The sequence below is a fragment of the Thamnophis elegans genome, chromosome 11, assembly GCF_009769535.1.
Source record: "Thamnophis elegans isolate rThaEle1 chromosome 11, rThaEle1.pri, whole genome shotgun sequence".
NCBI classification, from domain to species: Eukaryota; Metazoa; Chordata; class Lepidosauria; order Squamata; family Colubridae; genus Thamnophis; species Thamnophis elegans.
The window spans coordinates 46,203,076-46,218,492 of NC_045551.1; the positions used below are offsets into that span (position 1 = coordinate 46,203,076).

The window sequence follows — 15,417 nt, forward strand, 5'->3', positions numbered from 1 at the left end:
GGTCCATTATCATTCCACCATTTCAATCTTACCAGACTTTCTGATTGGAAACTTCCTCAGATTGTAAGACATAATAGATATAATTGGTGCTGTTAAGTCATGCAAATTTTAAGTATTTCACTGCTATTTAAATTAAAAATTAGAGGCTGCGGCCACCATTTTAAAACAATGCTTTCACTCACTATTTGTCACAGCAATAACCAGGGCAACAGGATCACTTTTAATGGCAGCACCTGACTAGCATGTTAGGCAATTGAAGACAAAAATCCTTTTTTTTTCTCATTCCCACATGGAATTAAAATATTTTGTATTCACCTTCTGAGACAAAGTAATTCTACACGGTTAACCAGAATCGCCAACATTAAAAGATATAAAGTGGCAAAATTAAAATTCCATAGCTCAATTAGTATATCACATCCAAGACACAGCCCTTAAAAGGCAAAAAATAAACTGGTATCCTTAAAACTAAAAAATAGAGGATGCTTTTACAGCCTCTGTGAGGTTTCTGCAAAAAGGAACGTCTGAATACAACATGGCTTCATTTTCCTTACAAGGTGGTACTTGTTAATGTGCTAGCAATGTTCCTCATTAGTAAGGCCAAACAATTCTATTTACCCCATCATGGCTGCTTCTTCCTGGATCAGTAAAGAGAGAAATGCATTTCCTGCTCTTGTAAAGCAAGGGCTGGTTTGGTATCTTGACTGAACAGCAGCTGAAGCAATCCACCATTTTCTGAGCAACAATGCAGAATATCTGGCATATTTTAATGTTTCAGTGTTCTCTTTACAAGCTGTTGGTTTGTTTGTTTTTTCCAGAGCTTCTCTCTTTCCGTTCAAGTACTGATGGAGCATTTTCCTTTTTGCATTATGGGATCACAGAAAATAATGAATGTAAAAGAAATAACAGAACTATATATTAGCTTGCCAATCAATTGATCAACACTTGCGTCAAAAAATAAAATTAGCATATTTGACTGATTTGGCCACAAGTGATAAAAGTCCTGAAATTCAGTAAGGAGATACCTTTTGTTAAATCTTTCCTTATCAGTACAGAATAGGCAAGAGTGCAAAAGGTCTTTGCTGGTGGGCTCCTTTTCACCGAAAACTTTTCTTAATTTAAAGCAGTAGCTGTTACCTGACAAGCCAATGTGCACGGATTGTGCTCACCCTGTAATCTGTTGGCTAAGCCAGAGTAGAACATGCAGAAGTTGTGCTGCAGGCAAATAAAGCTTCTCAATTTCTTTTTTTTTTTCTTTTTAACTAAACTGATCCATATTTATGTTTCACTTGGAGGGTCAGTGCTACTCCACTTTGAATTTTTGACCAACTTTAAATCACAGAGTGAAATAGTCTATTCTGTCACCTTACCCAAATACAGCAAATGAGGTCCAATTCCATCCTTGGAATGCTATTGTATATTACATGCAGAGCAGCACGGGTCATCTTTATCCGGTTGAGAGGCATAGTTCATTTGTCTGACAATCTCTGCAAAGAGCTCATCCACCATGGTTTTGCTTTTAGCAGATGTCTCCATAAAAGGACAACCCCATTCTTCAGCCAGAGCTCTGCCTTCACTGGATGAAACTTCTCTCTCACTCTCCAAATCCACTTTATTTCCAACCAAGATTACAGGTACCTTCTCATATCTGCAATTAGAGGTAAAGAAACAAGGTTGAAGTCTTTGGGCATCATTACGAAGATAAAAGTAGTCAAAATTGTCTCTGCTCTCAGCCATGAGGGTGGTCTTCAGCACAGTCTTCTACAAAGGCTTCATTTAATGAACTTCAAACTAGGGGACACATTATTAAAGTTTTACCCATTATTTAAAGTTTAAAGGCAGGTATTCAATCTCAGAACTGGTTTTTCTACAGCCCCTAAAAACGTTGATTTATTCATATGCATAATTCTGGGTGGTTTACAACAATTTTTAAAAATCAGCAAAAAAAAAAACAACAACCCCCAAACAAACCCCAAGAAGATACAAATAAAAAAACCCTATAAAATCACATTAAAAATATGACACATTTGGTAGCCAAGTTACCCAAACAATCAAATCATTCAGTATAACCATCAAACCACTTCTGAAAAACCTGCCATGAAAACTGGACGGACCTATCCAGATAGTCTCTGAGAATTGGATATGATTGAATGGAACCAAAAAAAAACCTGTCTTCTTATCCTGCACAATTTCAATTCTGAAATCTAAATATTGAAATTCAGTATCCATAATCCAGGGCACATACAGAATATATTAGTTTGAGCCGGGGTGGCACAGTGGTTAGAATGCAGTAATGCAGGCTACTTCTGCTAACTGCTGGCTGCCAGCAATTCGATTCTCATCAGCTCAAGGTTGACTCAGCCTTCCATCCTTTCAAGGTCGGTAAAATGAGGACCCAGATTGTTGGGGGCAATAGACTGATTCTGTAAACCACTTAGAGAGAGCTCTAAGTGCTACTGTGATTGCGATTTTGCATACATGAGCATTGCCTAAATATTGTACATAATCAGCATGATAAAAAGTAGACAGACGCAAGACTGAATCACTGAAATTATTTTCATGAACTCTATGAAATGACATTGAATCTTTTTAGAATTCTAATTTTGCAATCATCAACAGTTTCAGTGTTCTAACTAGCAACATAATGTCTCTTACTTTAAAAGCTTGAATAAGCTAATAAAGAAAATACTGCCAATATCCCTGTAATTTTTGAAAATGTTTTTGGATAAACAAGTGTGATGTTTGGTATACTGTATCCACTGTAGTGCAATCTAAAATACAACAATCATCTTTAGTTCATGCAACAGTAATAATACAGTTTGTTCATTTTTTATTAATTGTAATGTATGAACCCGCCCATTATCACTTAGCTTTAAGGGCAAGCAAGCCTTGTGGTGACTTATGACCATTTTTGCACACTTATGACCATTGTGGCCACCCCATGGTCACATGATCAAAATTCAGAGGCTTGGCAACTGGGTTCATACTTATGACCGTAGCTGTGTCCCAAGGTCATGTGATCATCTTGGGCAACCTTCTGACAAGCAAAGACAATGAGGGAGCCAGATTCACTTCAAAGTGCGGTTAAATATCCCACACTGTCAATTGGCCATGCAAAAGTATCCCTCTGTGAAACGCCCAGGATGAAAGGATGGGCTGGTGGACCAATGGCGAGAGAGGAGCGCTGATGCACAGCCAGCTGAGTAAGAATGCCACTATCGGGTCAGCTGCAGTGGGAGTCTTGAGATGAAGTGGGCATGTTAAGGCAGACATGTTCAATTGTTCTAGAGTCTAGACCCTAATAGATTGATTTTCACTATCTTCCTATTTAGATGTAGAATATCATTGCTGGCTACTTCTGGTCTCTTCAAATTCTTCTCCTAAAATTTGCTCTTCATAGTCTGAATGATCCATTGGATGGATCTTTGGGGCACCACATAGTTTCTGTTCCTGCCCACTAGTCTGGGTTTGGGTTCATCCCCACACTAGGAAGATAGGGGTCTGACCAGGATGCTACATCCCTCCCTCCTGCATTGACATTCCATCTATATATATAAAAGCCAAAAACCACTCACTCATAATGAAATCTCCAGAACCATAAAGCCCACAAACCTGAAATTTGGCACATATGTTCCTCTTGGCTTCTAGGTGCTTGCTAAGAAAGGATTTTTTGAAATGACCATCAGATCCTTAGCATTTCTTATACAGTAATTAACATATTCTGATGCTAAGGAGTTCTATTCCCCCTCCCCAGCTAAGAAGAACTCTGTTCCAACTGCCAGTTGCCTTATATTAACATGCTCTGATACTAAGGAATTAGACATTCTACTCCCCCTCCCTACCTTAAAAGAACTCTGTTTCAACTGCCAGTTGCCTCACATTCCATTACCTCAGTTCAAACTGGCAGATGTTCCACACTTTCACTCAGGAGCTTCCTGGGGCTCCTTACAATGCTAAACGTCGGTACCTCACCAAAATGTCTACACCTTCCACATATAGAACTGCTTCCAGACTCAAGGTGGCGGGAGTAATATTCCCTTATATGTTTCAATCACCGATCACCACTTAGCCAACAGATTGAACTGGAGTGAACCGGATTTCTCTTGCATTGCCCGATCACATAGTTTTGTTGTGAATCATGGGTAGCCAGCTAGTATCTAATAAGAGCCTTCTTTCTTCTTTTGCTTCAAACATGGCAAGCAAAATGTTCCAAAGATTACAATGTGGCAAAAGAACAGGAATCATCCCAAGATTTTCTTGGTCTGGTGACCTCAGTCTTCTCCAGAATCTTATTTGCAGGGTCCTTGGGTTCTCTCTGAACTTGGTTATTTTCTTAGAGAATCTTAGTTAAAGGAAAATACAATTCAGTTCTAGGCCCTATCGTTCCAGTCTGGGTGTGTCAAACTGCAGAAGAGCCTTGTTGGCCAGCAGTTGGAGTTCCTGTGACCTTTTACTATAGCTAAAGAGCTCAGCTAGGACCTGTACCAACCTAACTGTGTTTGCCTTCCTTCCCTTCATTTTGAGTTTTTCGGGACTCCCATCATCATGCTGCAGCGGAAGACATTAGAGAAGATGAAGTGATAATTATTGGGCAGCTGTCTGGCTTCCTTGATGGAGATAGTGGGAGGAGCTACTGCTGTCATTGATAGTTTCTATCAACTAATGGCTTTTCAGGGTGAGCAAAAGCAAACAGGTGGTCACTGTTAATTGTATGACAAGAAAATGCATCTCCTCTTGAGTAAGTAAAGAGCTTGCATATCTTCCTTCTTGCATGTGGGATCCAGTCTCTAGGACCTTCTGTCTGGCTAAAAAAAGGTGCTGGCATCACCCTATCTGCAAAAGAGGCACTGACAGCCTCCTACATTCATTGCCATCCTCTAGCCACCCTATGCAGAAGCAGGAGATATCATGGCTCAGATCTACAAGCAACACAGGTCAAATCAGAGCATCCTGCCCACTTCCTCAGAATCCACAGGCCAAAAGAAAAGATGATGCCCCAGCTACCACATCAGACGGGTTAGGAAGAGTCCTCAGGGACGTTACAACTACTTGGAAAAGTCTGCTTGTAGCTCATGCATTTGGCTGATTAGTATTTCCTGGTATTAAAACAACCAAGATTGTGGACATTTCTCCCATTAGAAGTAGTCCTTTACGGCAGTGGTCCCCAACCGTTGAGGCTTGGAGGAGGGGGCATCAGAGGGGGGGAGAGGAGAATCAGGTTGCATGAGTGGCAGGCCAGGGGATGCACGCATCACAGCTTAACTTGCACAAGTGGTGGGCTGGTGCGGACCCGCATGTGTGCGCAGCTCAACTTACACAGGTTGAGCTGTGCACGCGTGGTGGACCGGCATTCACACAAGTGTGCACACTGGCCAGCCATTTGCATGGCCTGGTTCTGAATAGACCATGGCCCGGCAGTAGGCCATGGCTCAAGGACCCCTACTTTACGGTCAAGCTTAATATATTGTTTCAGAGTTTTGACCAGTGTTCTCGTTAAATATACTTACTCAGCTTTGAAGAAAGGAACAATATTTTTTGTTCTCTAAACTTCTTGATGCTGTTACGTATCCTGTATTGGATTACATATATGTCAACCAAAGTAGAAAAACAAAACAACAATTCTTTTCATATTAGTTGCATTCTTCCCCATGACCAGGAGGGGCTGACGGCAACTTTTCCACTTATCAAATGTTATTAAAAGGCTGCAGCTCACAAAAGCTTATGCCTTTTAAAAAAACATGTTGTTGGGGGGAAAAATGCTAGGATGTTTTTTTCCTAATGTGTTACTACCATAGATTAATACAGCCTTCCTCCTACAGTATCCCCCACATTATGTGACTGATTATACCCTGCTAACTCTAAAGTGTCAAGAACCTAAAGATGTTTGCATATCCCAGCTAAACTTATGCATGTTGAGAGGAAAATATATGTCCAATCCCATCAATCATAGATGAGGCAGCACAGTGGTTATTACAGCACAGTAATAAAAAGTCAAGATTAAGTCATTCTGATTTTGTTTAACTCAAATTAGATAAAATGTTCAAATGCATATTGTATAACATTTTGGGGAAAAAAACAAAACAGAAATTTTGGAAAGTCCAAAAATAAAAACTGCAGGATCAAATGTCTATGTTAATTAGGATATTTCCCTCAAGTAGTTTTTCTTAACCTTCACTCTTTGTACCGTGATAACAAATTTTGATTTAAGACCCACTCAATCATGAAGCTCCTTGGGGGGAGCCAAAACAGATGTGCGAGAAAGTAAAACAGGAAGAGAGAAGATACCATCTAGTCCCGTGATGGCGAACCTATGGCACACGTGCCAGAGGTGGCATGCAAAGCCCTTTCTGCTGGCACATGCATCCTCTCCCCAGGTCAGATCTCCTTGGCATTTCTTTCTTGAGTTTCTGTTTCTCTGCAAATGAGAAAAGCTCATGAAAGAAAAAGATCTTATCTCTTGTGGCACTGCCAGTTTTGGGATGCCACCCGCCTCCTGCCAACCTGCTGGTCTTCAGGTCTCTGCTGTGCATGTGCACATTTGTGTGCACGCAGACCTTTCAGTTTGGGCATGTGCGCACGCCGCAGTTTGGGCACTTGGTGTCTAAAAGATTCGCCATCACTGATCTAGTTTAACAAAGAGAAATACTAGGGGTGACATGATAGCAGTCTTCCAATATTTGAGGGACCGTCATAGAGTGGACAGGATCATCCTAATCTCCAAAACATCTGAGGGGAAGACAAGAAGAAGATGGACGGAAACTTAGCAAAGAGAGATCCAACTAGAATTAAGGAGAAATTTCCTGTTGGTCAGAAAAACTGATTCAATGGTGGAACAGCTTGCCTTCAGAAGTTATGCGTGCTCCATCACTGGACATTTTCAAGAAGAGATTGGACAGCCATTTACCCGAAATGGTATACGGTCTCCTGCTTGAGCAGGGAAAGAACTCCAAGGTCCTTTGCAACTCAGTTATTCTAAATTCTGCAAATAGAACCTGCAGACTTTTCCCTTTCATGGTGTTAAGCCAAATCACTGCCTTTGAAGACAAGGGCTCAGGGAATTTGAGATATGTGCAGCTCCCTAAGCAAAGGCACAAGTTTCTTCCCAGATTATTTGTCTACCTGCAATAATGCTTCCACATCAAAGATCCCAGTCTGGGAGCATGGGAACCACATCCTGTATTATACTATTAAGTTGTCACTCTGCATCTTCTTTTTCTGCTTTCCATACCAGAAGGAGCAAAGGAACATATATTTTTTTTAGCATTTCCAAACTTGGGGCTCCCCAGAAAAGCTGGAGCTGCAACTCAGAGAACAAGCAGCGATGGTAACTGATGGCAGGCTGCCCTAATTCAGTATAATACTGTGTTATAGTTACAAAGTTTTCTTAAACAAGATGCAGTAACAACTCCGAACAGAGAATACAAATGCCACTGCCTCAGCATTTACTGTGGTTTTCTTCATTTACAGTACAGTGCTATCTCGGTATTCATCGTTAATTGGTTCTGGGAGGCGAGATGAGTACCAAACAAGTTTTTCCCATAAGGAGTAAGGTAGTGAGTCACAAAGAAGCTAACACCGACAAGCTCTAGCTTGTGCATTGAGTACCAGACAAATGATGATTATCAGGAAAAAGTTCACATCAAAATGCACCAAGTACCAAATTCGATGAGATTCAAAGTGTTCAATACCAAAGTACCACTGTATAACAGGTAAAGTTATTCAGCTGTTCAACTGATCCTTGTCTATAAGCATTTTACAATTACATGAATTAGCAGCATATCCACCATGTTCGTCTGAACAACCATCTGAATTCCTTGTCATTTAATGGACAGATGCAATTCACTTTGCAAAAATATGGAAGTACTTTTCATCTGTCGCCTGGGCTTCTTTTAAAAAATTTAATCTGTTTTATAGTGCTGGGATTTCCTAATGGTCCCCTATCCAAATACTAGCCAGGGGAAATTCTGCTTTAGCATTCTAGGACAGTGTTCCCCAACCTTTCCGGATTTGCGGCCTGGTGCAAGGGAGTGGAGAGAGGGAATGGGTTTGTGCGAGAGGCAGATGCACGCAAAGCTTCATTTGTGCGAGTGGTGGCTGCACGGGCGAAGTGGATGCCAGTGCCCACTGCTTCTGGGAGTGGAGTTGGGAGTGATGGCGCCTGTCAATTGCGTGAGTGGGGCTGTGAACGCCAGCATTCACCTGTGAGTCACGCTACATGCACGTGCCAGTCCGCAGCCCGGTTAGAAATATGCCATGGCTCGGTAATGGGCCGCAGCCCACAGGTTGGGGACCCCTGTTCTAGGATACATAAGGTTGGATAAGTGAGTCTACTTTACCAGTTTAGTATTCCTTAGAAATAAAAATTGAAATTATGCAATGTAGGGTCTTCCCTATCTTTTTCTTACAGAATTTAACCTTGGTTCTTATCTTTATAGTATAAGTTATAAAGTCAAGTTATATAGTGGGTTTTTGTTGAAATAGCCTGTACCTTGTCTGTGGAAATTCTCAGTCATCCAGGCCAGAGTTAGGGGGTGAGTGGAAGGATAATTTACTAATGACCAGATGGCTGCAAAGAAATATCATCCTTCCACCACCACCCCATCCTGTCAGAACTAATCCTTCCATCGTCCCCACCATCCTGCAGAACCAATGAAGCTTCTTGGGATCAGAAGCTAAACATCTTCCTCAAGGAAAAAACAGTCCAGCTTCCTTTTGAAAAAGCACCTGGTGTATTTTTGAAAAAATCCTGTTACTTGAAATACAGTACTCTGCCAGATAAACTCTTTATATACAACTTGGAACCTAGAATAGGGTGGGAAGAAACCTTGGAGGTCCTCTAGTCTGACCTCCTGCTCAAGTAGGAGACCCTGGTCTATATCATTCTGGGCAAATGGCTGTCCAGTGTCTTCTTGAAAAGCTCAGTGATGGAACATCCACAATTTCTGGTAGTAAGCTGTTCCACTGATTACCATGTTTTCCCCAATTTTCTTTTGACCCCGGAAATAAGCACTTGGCCTTATTTTCGGGGAGGTCTTATTATTTTTGAGGTGCAGGAGGCGGTGAGCGTGGCCACCTCATTTCTGCTGTTGTGTTGCAATATTTTTGGGGAGGACTTATTTTAGTGCATGTGCTCAAAAGCCCGATTGGGCTTATTATCCGGGGAGATCTTATTTTTGGAGAAACAGGTACCTACAGAAATTGTGGGTGCTCCATCACTGGCATTTTCAAGAGACTGGACAGATATTTGTTCAGCATGATATAGATAGTCTCAACTTATCACTGGTTGCTTCAAAGTTGCATTGAACAAAATCTACTTATAATACAATTTCAAAGTTATCATGGCCACACAGAGAAAGACACACACAGAGTCATGTAATAGCTTTTTGGATGCTTGGCAACAGGCTCACATTTAAAGCTGCTTGCAATGAACTGCAGTCATGACTGCAATTGTTTACTTTTTTTGCCAATTTCCAGCAAAAAAATGCACAAAATTGGATTTTTAAAATAATATAGCATTCACATAATGACTACCTCAAAAAATGTCATTAAATCAAATCATGTAACGAATGACCTGCTAAACCACCACAATTTACTACCACAATTTTGGGTTCCATACGTTGAGGATTCCAGAACATTAATTTGTTCTGAAATTAACAGTAGTTTTGATGCTTAATTCATTTTTACGGAACCCAAAATTGTGGTGGTGGTTTAGCGGGTCATTCATTACATGATTTGAGCTGATTTTATGACATTTTTTGGGTAGTCATTAAGCGAATGCTATATTATTAGGAAAATCCAATTTTGTGCATTTTTTGCTGGAAATTGGCAAAACATTGTATTCAGCGGTAGAAAATGAAAAATCCAAAACAACTAGTTTAATGTAAAGATAAATCATTCATGTATGCACACATGAGTGTGAACACATGACAAACACAAGAATAGAGAATGCGGTAGAGATGTCAAAATCTATGGAGCAGAAAAATTCAGACTGTTTAAAATTCATTGAGAAACAGTATGTGGGGAGGAATGTAATGTAATACAATAAAAATACACATAAACAAACACACACATGTATATTAGGGGCATGTAGCAGAGGTTGTGTAGGCTGAATGAGATACCATACAGAACACCGGAAGTAGATGGAAGGAGGAACCAAAAGCTCTGTGTGTATGGAAAAAGAACGAAATCTACACAAGGGCAGAGAGGACAGAGAGAGCTGGATGCCAGGCGCTCCGTGGACGAATAGCCATAAGATAAAAAAGAATGACAAGATCGATTCGCTCAATGTGGATGGCAGCACATTTGGGCAACACAGATATGGATCAGACCATAGCGATTCCGAGGAGGAGATCTCTGCAAGAGGCTATTGGCCAGTCTCTCTGCAGCATTCAAAGAAGAAGAGCTGCAGGCAGAGATGGATGGATGAAAGCAGGCATGAGTCAGAACGAGGCTGAATCAATGGGGCTTACATCACAGAGGCATTTGCCCCGGCAGAACATTTTGATATAAGGAGGAATAAGAGGAAATATTCCACAGAGCAACTGAAGTGTGTGTGTGTGTGTCTGTGTGTGTGTGTGTGTGTGATTCATGCAGGGGAAAAGCAGATGGGAGTTGCAGAAACAAGCCTTATCAGGAGCAGGGAAGGATGATGGGTCCATGCTTTCTGCAAACCAAACAAGGCTTCTGGAAAAATGAGCTCTGTGTATGTGCGCGCGTGCGAGCGTGAGAGAGAAAGAGAGGGGGGGGAGAGAGAGACAGACAGACATTCATTCATACAGGGGAAAAGCAGATGAGATTTGAGCCTTATCAGGAACAAGTAAGGATGATAGGTGAACGGTTTCTGCAAAGCAAACAAGGCTGTGTGGGTGTGGGTGAGAGAGAAAGAGATATTCATACAGGGTAAAAGCAGAGGAGATTTGACCCTTAAGCCTTATCAGGGACAGGGAAGGATGGGTCCATGCTTTCTGCAAAGCAAACAAGGCTTCTGGGAAACTGAACTGCAAATATATATGGAGGGAGGGAGGGAAGGAGGGAGGTGTGTGTAAGTAAAATTCATACAGAGGGAAAGCAGGTGGGAGTTGCAGAAACCTGGCCCCATCAGGAGCAGGGGAGGATGATGGGTGCACGCTTTCTGCAAAGCGGGCAAGGCTTTCTGGGAAACCACCGGCCACCAGGATCCCAAAGGAAGGAGGGGGGCGGGATTTGGGTGGAGTAACGAAGAGGGAAAGAAGCAGGGATCTCTCTGGGTTAAAGGCGGCGGGGGGGGAGGGGGTTTGTCCCATCCCCTCCCCCACCCACCCCCATCACCTCTTGACGCGGATGATCTGGTCGCGCATGGGGCGGATGTCCTGGAAGCTCTGCTGGTTGACCAGGCTGTAGACCAAGATGAAGCCCTGCCCGTTCTTGATGTACAGGTCCCGCATGGAGGCGAACTGCTCGGTGCCGGCGGTGTCGAGGATCTCCAGCACCGACGGCGAGGCGTCCACCTCGATCTCCTTGCGGTAGAAGTCTTCGATGGTGGGGTCGTACTTCTCGATGAAAGTGCCCGTCACGAACTGCACGGTGAGCGCCGACTTGCCCACCCCGCCCGAGCCCAGCACCACCACCTTGTACTCCCGCATCCTCTTCCCACGCCAGAGCTCGGTCGGCCGCCGCTCATCCGCCGCCTCGGGCGTCACCCGGCTGCCGCCGCCGCCGCCGCCACCGCATCTTCCGCCGCCGCCATGGCTTCAAACGACGAGGGAATCCAAGGGCGGAAGGGAACCCGAAGGCGGGGAGCGCGTCAACCACCGCTGACTCGAGGCGATGCTCGCCGATGGCCGGAGCCGCCTTCGAGGGACCACAGCGAACGCGGCGGCGGCGGCGGCGGCGGCGGCGGCACTACTGCTGCTGGCGCTGCCAGGACGCAGCCCTTCCCGCCCCCTCATAGCCCGTAACCGAGGGAACTGCCAATCAGGTCGAAGCTGGGCGTTCCGTCACGTGGTTGGCTCGCCTTCACCAATGGGCGCTGCCGGAGAAGCTGAGCGACACGCTGCCCTTCTTCCTGCCTGCCTTTCTTTTCTCCCTCTCTCTCGCTTTTTTGCCCCCTCCCCAGCTTCTCCGCCCTTCTTGCCGCCGCTCTTTCTCTTTGTAGCCTAGGAAACAAGAGACCCGCCTTTTTCTCTCCCCCCACCCCCTCCGCCCGTAGGCCAGGGCGAGTTTCGAGGCCCATAGTTTCAAAGATTTCCCGTCGAGAAGGGCATTCCCCTCGCGGGCATGTAACCGAGCGGGCCAATCAGCCGGCGAGAGGGGGCGGCGGCGGGCTCTGCTTGCTGCTGCTGCTGCTGTTGGACGGACGGGAGCGAGACAATAAAAGAATCTTTGGAGATTCTCTCTTCTTGTTCCTGGTTATTAAAATGTCGCGCTTTGCTCTCGCTGGGGAATGGGGGAAACTGTTCCGACTCCCTGGGGGAAATAACAGATTGAAGGGACCTTGGAGGTCATCTAGTCCAACCTTCCTGCCCAAGCACAGACCAGTGGGGCCTTTCCTCCAATAGCAATAACACTTAGACTTATATACCCCTTTAAAGGTAGGGGTTCCCCTCGCACATATGTGCTAGTTCCCGACTCTAGGGGGCTGTGCTCATCTCCGTTTCAAAGCCAAAGAGCCAGTGCTGTCCCACGATGTCTCCATGATCATGTGACTAAAGGTGCGCAGAACACTTACCAAAGGTGGTTCCTATTTTTCTACTTGCATTATTTACATGTTTTCGAACTGCTAAGTTGGCAGAAGCTGGGACAAGTAACGGGAGTTGACCGTTACACAAGTGCTAGGGATTTGAATCGGCCAACCTTTGATTGACAAGATCTCCGTCTGAGCCACTGCGTCCACAGTGCTTTTCAGGCCTCTAATCTGCCTACTCGTTTGACGGACCTCGGAAAGGTGAAAGGCTAAGTCAAACTTTGAGCCTGGTGAGATTCGAACTGCAGGCAATCAGCAGAAGTAGCCTGCGGCACAGCATTCTAACCACTGGGCCACCAGGGCTCTTAATGTTACTGATTAAATCAATATTATTGATTTAATCCTTCAACTGCAGCACCCCTCAGACCCTGGCCTGGAGCTGGTTTGGAGCAATGAGTGTTGTAGTCAAAACTCTGCGGGATACCGGTAGTCCTCAAGTTACGACCACAATCGAGTCCAAAATTTATGTTGCTAAGTGAAACATTTGTCAAGTGAGTTTCCCCCCATTTTGCGACTTCTCTTGCCAGAGTTGTGAAGTGAATCATTGCATTTGTATAGTTAGTCACACGGTTGTTAAGTGAATCTGGATTCCCTGTTAACTTTGTTGGAAGGTCGCAAAAGCGGATCACGTCATCCTAGGACGCTACAACTGTCATAAATATGAACCACTTGCCAAGCATCTGAATTTTGATCATGCGACCATGGATGGGGATGCTGCAACGGTTGTAAGTGTGAAAAATAGTCATGAGTCACATTTTTCAGTGTCATTGTAACTTTGGTCGCTAAACAAACTGTTGTAAGTTGAGGACTACTTTCAGAGTAGTCTTTAAGAGAGCAGACAACAGATTTTTAATGTGAGCCAGTGTGCTCACATTAAACAATAAAGCTTTATCTTAAGAGGCTCTAGCAACGTGTTACTGATTTTAAGAATGACGGGAGCTGATTTTGGAAAACTAGGCAAGATGGGCTTTTTATTTATTAATCAAATTTACATGGCTGCCCATCTCCCTGAAAAATACAGGCAGTCCTTGACTTACGAGAGATCATTTAGATCACTGAAATAAAAGTGACATGGCCGTTTTTCACACTGATGATCATTGCAGCATCCCTGTGGTCACATGATTTAGATTCGGATGCTTGGCAACTGACTCACTTTTATGATGGTGGGGCCATGTGGACGCCTTTTGTGACCTGACAAGCAAAGTCAATGGAGTAACTACTACATTCACTTAACAACCATGTTACTAATTTAACAACTGCAGTGATTCAATTAACAAATGTGGCAAGTCATAAAATGGAGCAAAACTTACATAAACAAATTTCTCACTCAAAATTGAGCCCAAAATTGGGTTAAATTTTTTTTGTAAGTCAAGAACTACCTGTACTTGGATGGGAGAGAATCAAGTTTTCTCAGGGGAGTTGAAAAAGAAGGCAATGACCAATTGCTAGAGAAAACTATTGATGAGTTCCCCTTCTCTTCCCTCATCTAAATCATTTGTGAAGTTATTGAAGAGTATTGGGCCTAAGGCGGAACCTTGTGGTTTTTACTTCCTTCCATGTAGATGTAGTACTATTAAGAACTACTTGTTGAGTATGGTTTGTCAGCTAGTTGCAAATCCATCTGGTGGTAATATTTCTTAGGGCCAGCCCAGGAGTTTGCTGGCTGTCCCTCTGAATTCTTGGATGTAGGTCGCAACTGATCACTTTCCTTGCTTGATGGTTTTGATCCTGATTTTGGGCCTCTCAAATCATTATTTCACGGCCATCATGAAAGCTTCAAAGTTGTGTAACTCTTCAGCATCCTCATCGTGCAGTGCTACGACCCAATTATCCTCACCTTTCAGAGCTCTGGTGACAGAGCACCACTATGGCAGATATTTTAATAACTTGATTTTATTACTGCCAGAACGTAGAAAATGTCAGACCCGCCTGAGCTAGGTCCCTAAGGAAGAAAGAGCCTCGACTCCATTTGGTTAAAAAGATATATTTTTTTTTACTAAGGATTAGTGGTTGCAGCAAAAGCAAGGCCAGATCTGAATATTCTTGTGCAAAGGTTACAATTTTCCCCCTTCCCTGGTCCTTCCCTGGGTTAATTTTTTTTTGTTAGAATCAAAACATGAACCCTGCTATTACAACAAAAATATGTTAAAATTAACATAGCAAGTTGATTTTATAGAATAGAATAAAATAGAATTTTTTATTGGCCAAGTGTGATTGGACACACAAGGAATTTATCTTTGGTGCATATGCTCTCAGTGAACATAAAAGGTGGGGGGAGAAAAAATACATTCATCAAGAATCATAAGATACAACACTTAGTGATAGTCATAGGTTACTAATAAGCAATCAAATTATACTAGGAAACAAACAGAACAATATAAATCATAAAAATAAAAACCACATGGTTATAGTCATGAATGGGAGGAGAAAGGTAATCATAAGATACAACACTTAGTGATCAGTGGTGGGATTCAAAAATTTTAACTACTGGTTCTGTGGGCGTGGCTTGGTGGGCATAGCAGGGGAAGGATACTGTAAAATCTCCATTCCCTCTCCACTCCAGGGGAAGATTACTGCAAAATCTCCATTCCCTCCTGATCAGCTGGGACTCGGGTGGCAGAGAATAGATGGGGACGGGGCCAGTCAGAGATGGCATTTACCGGTTCTCTGAACTACTCAAAATTTCCGCTGCTGGTTCT

The 15,417-nt window shown here is 43.3% G+C and overlaps 1 protein-coding gene across 1 annotated transcript; it reads right to left on the minus strand.

Annotated features, from left to right (window-relative positions):
• Nucleotides 1-783: 783 nt before the first annotated feature.
• On the minus strand, nucleotides 784-12,306 carry RAP2A (RAP2A, member of RAS oncogene family). Its single transcript, XM_032226739.1, has 2 exons — nucleotides 11,305-12,306; nucleotides 784-1,645 (listed from the first exon to the last, which is right to left on the minus strand). The coding sequence occupies exons 1-2, from the start codon at nucleotides 11,616-11,618 to the stop codon at nucleotides 1,408-1,410; spliced, it is 552 nt and encodes a 183-aa protein (XP_032082630.1). The 5' UTR covers nucleotides 11,619-12,306; the 3' UTR covers nucleotides 784-1,407.
• Nucleotides 12,307-15,417: the final 3,111 nt, after the last annotated feature.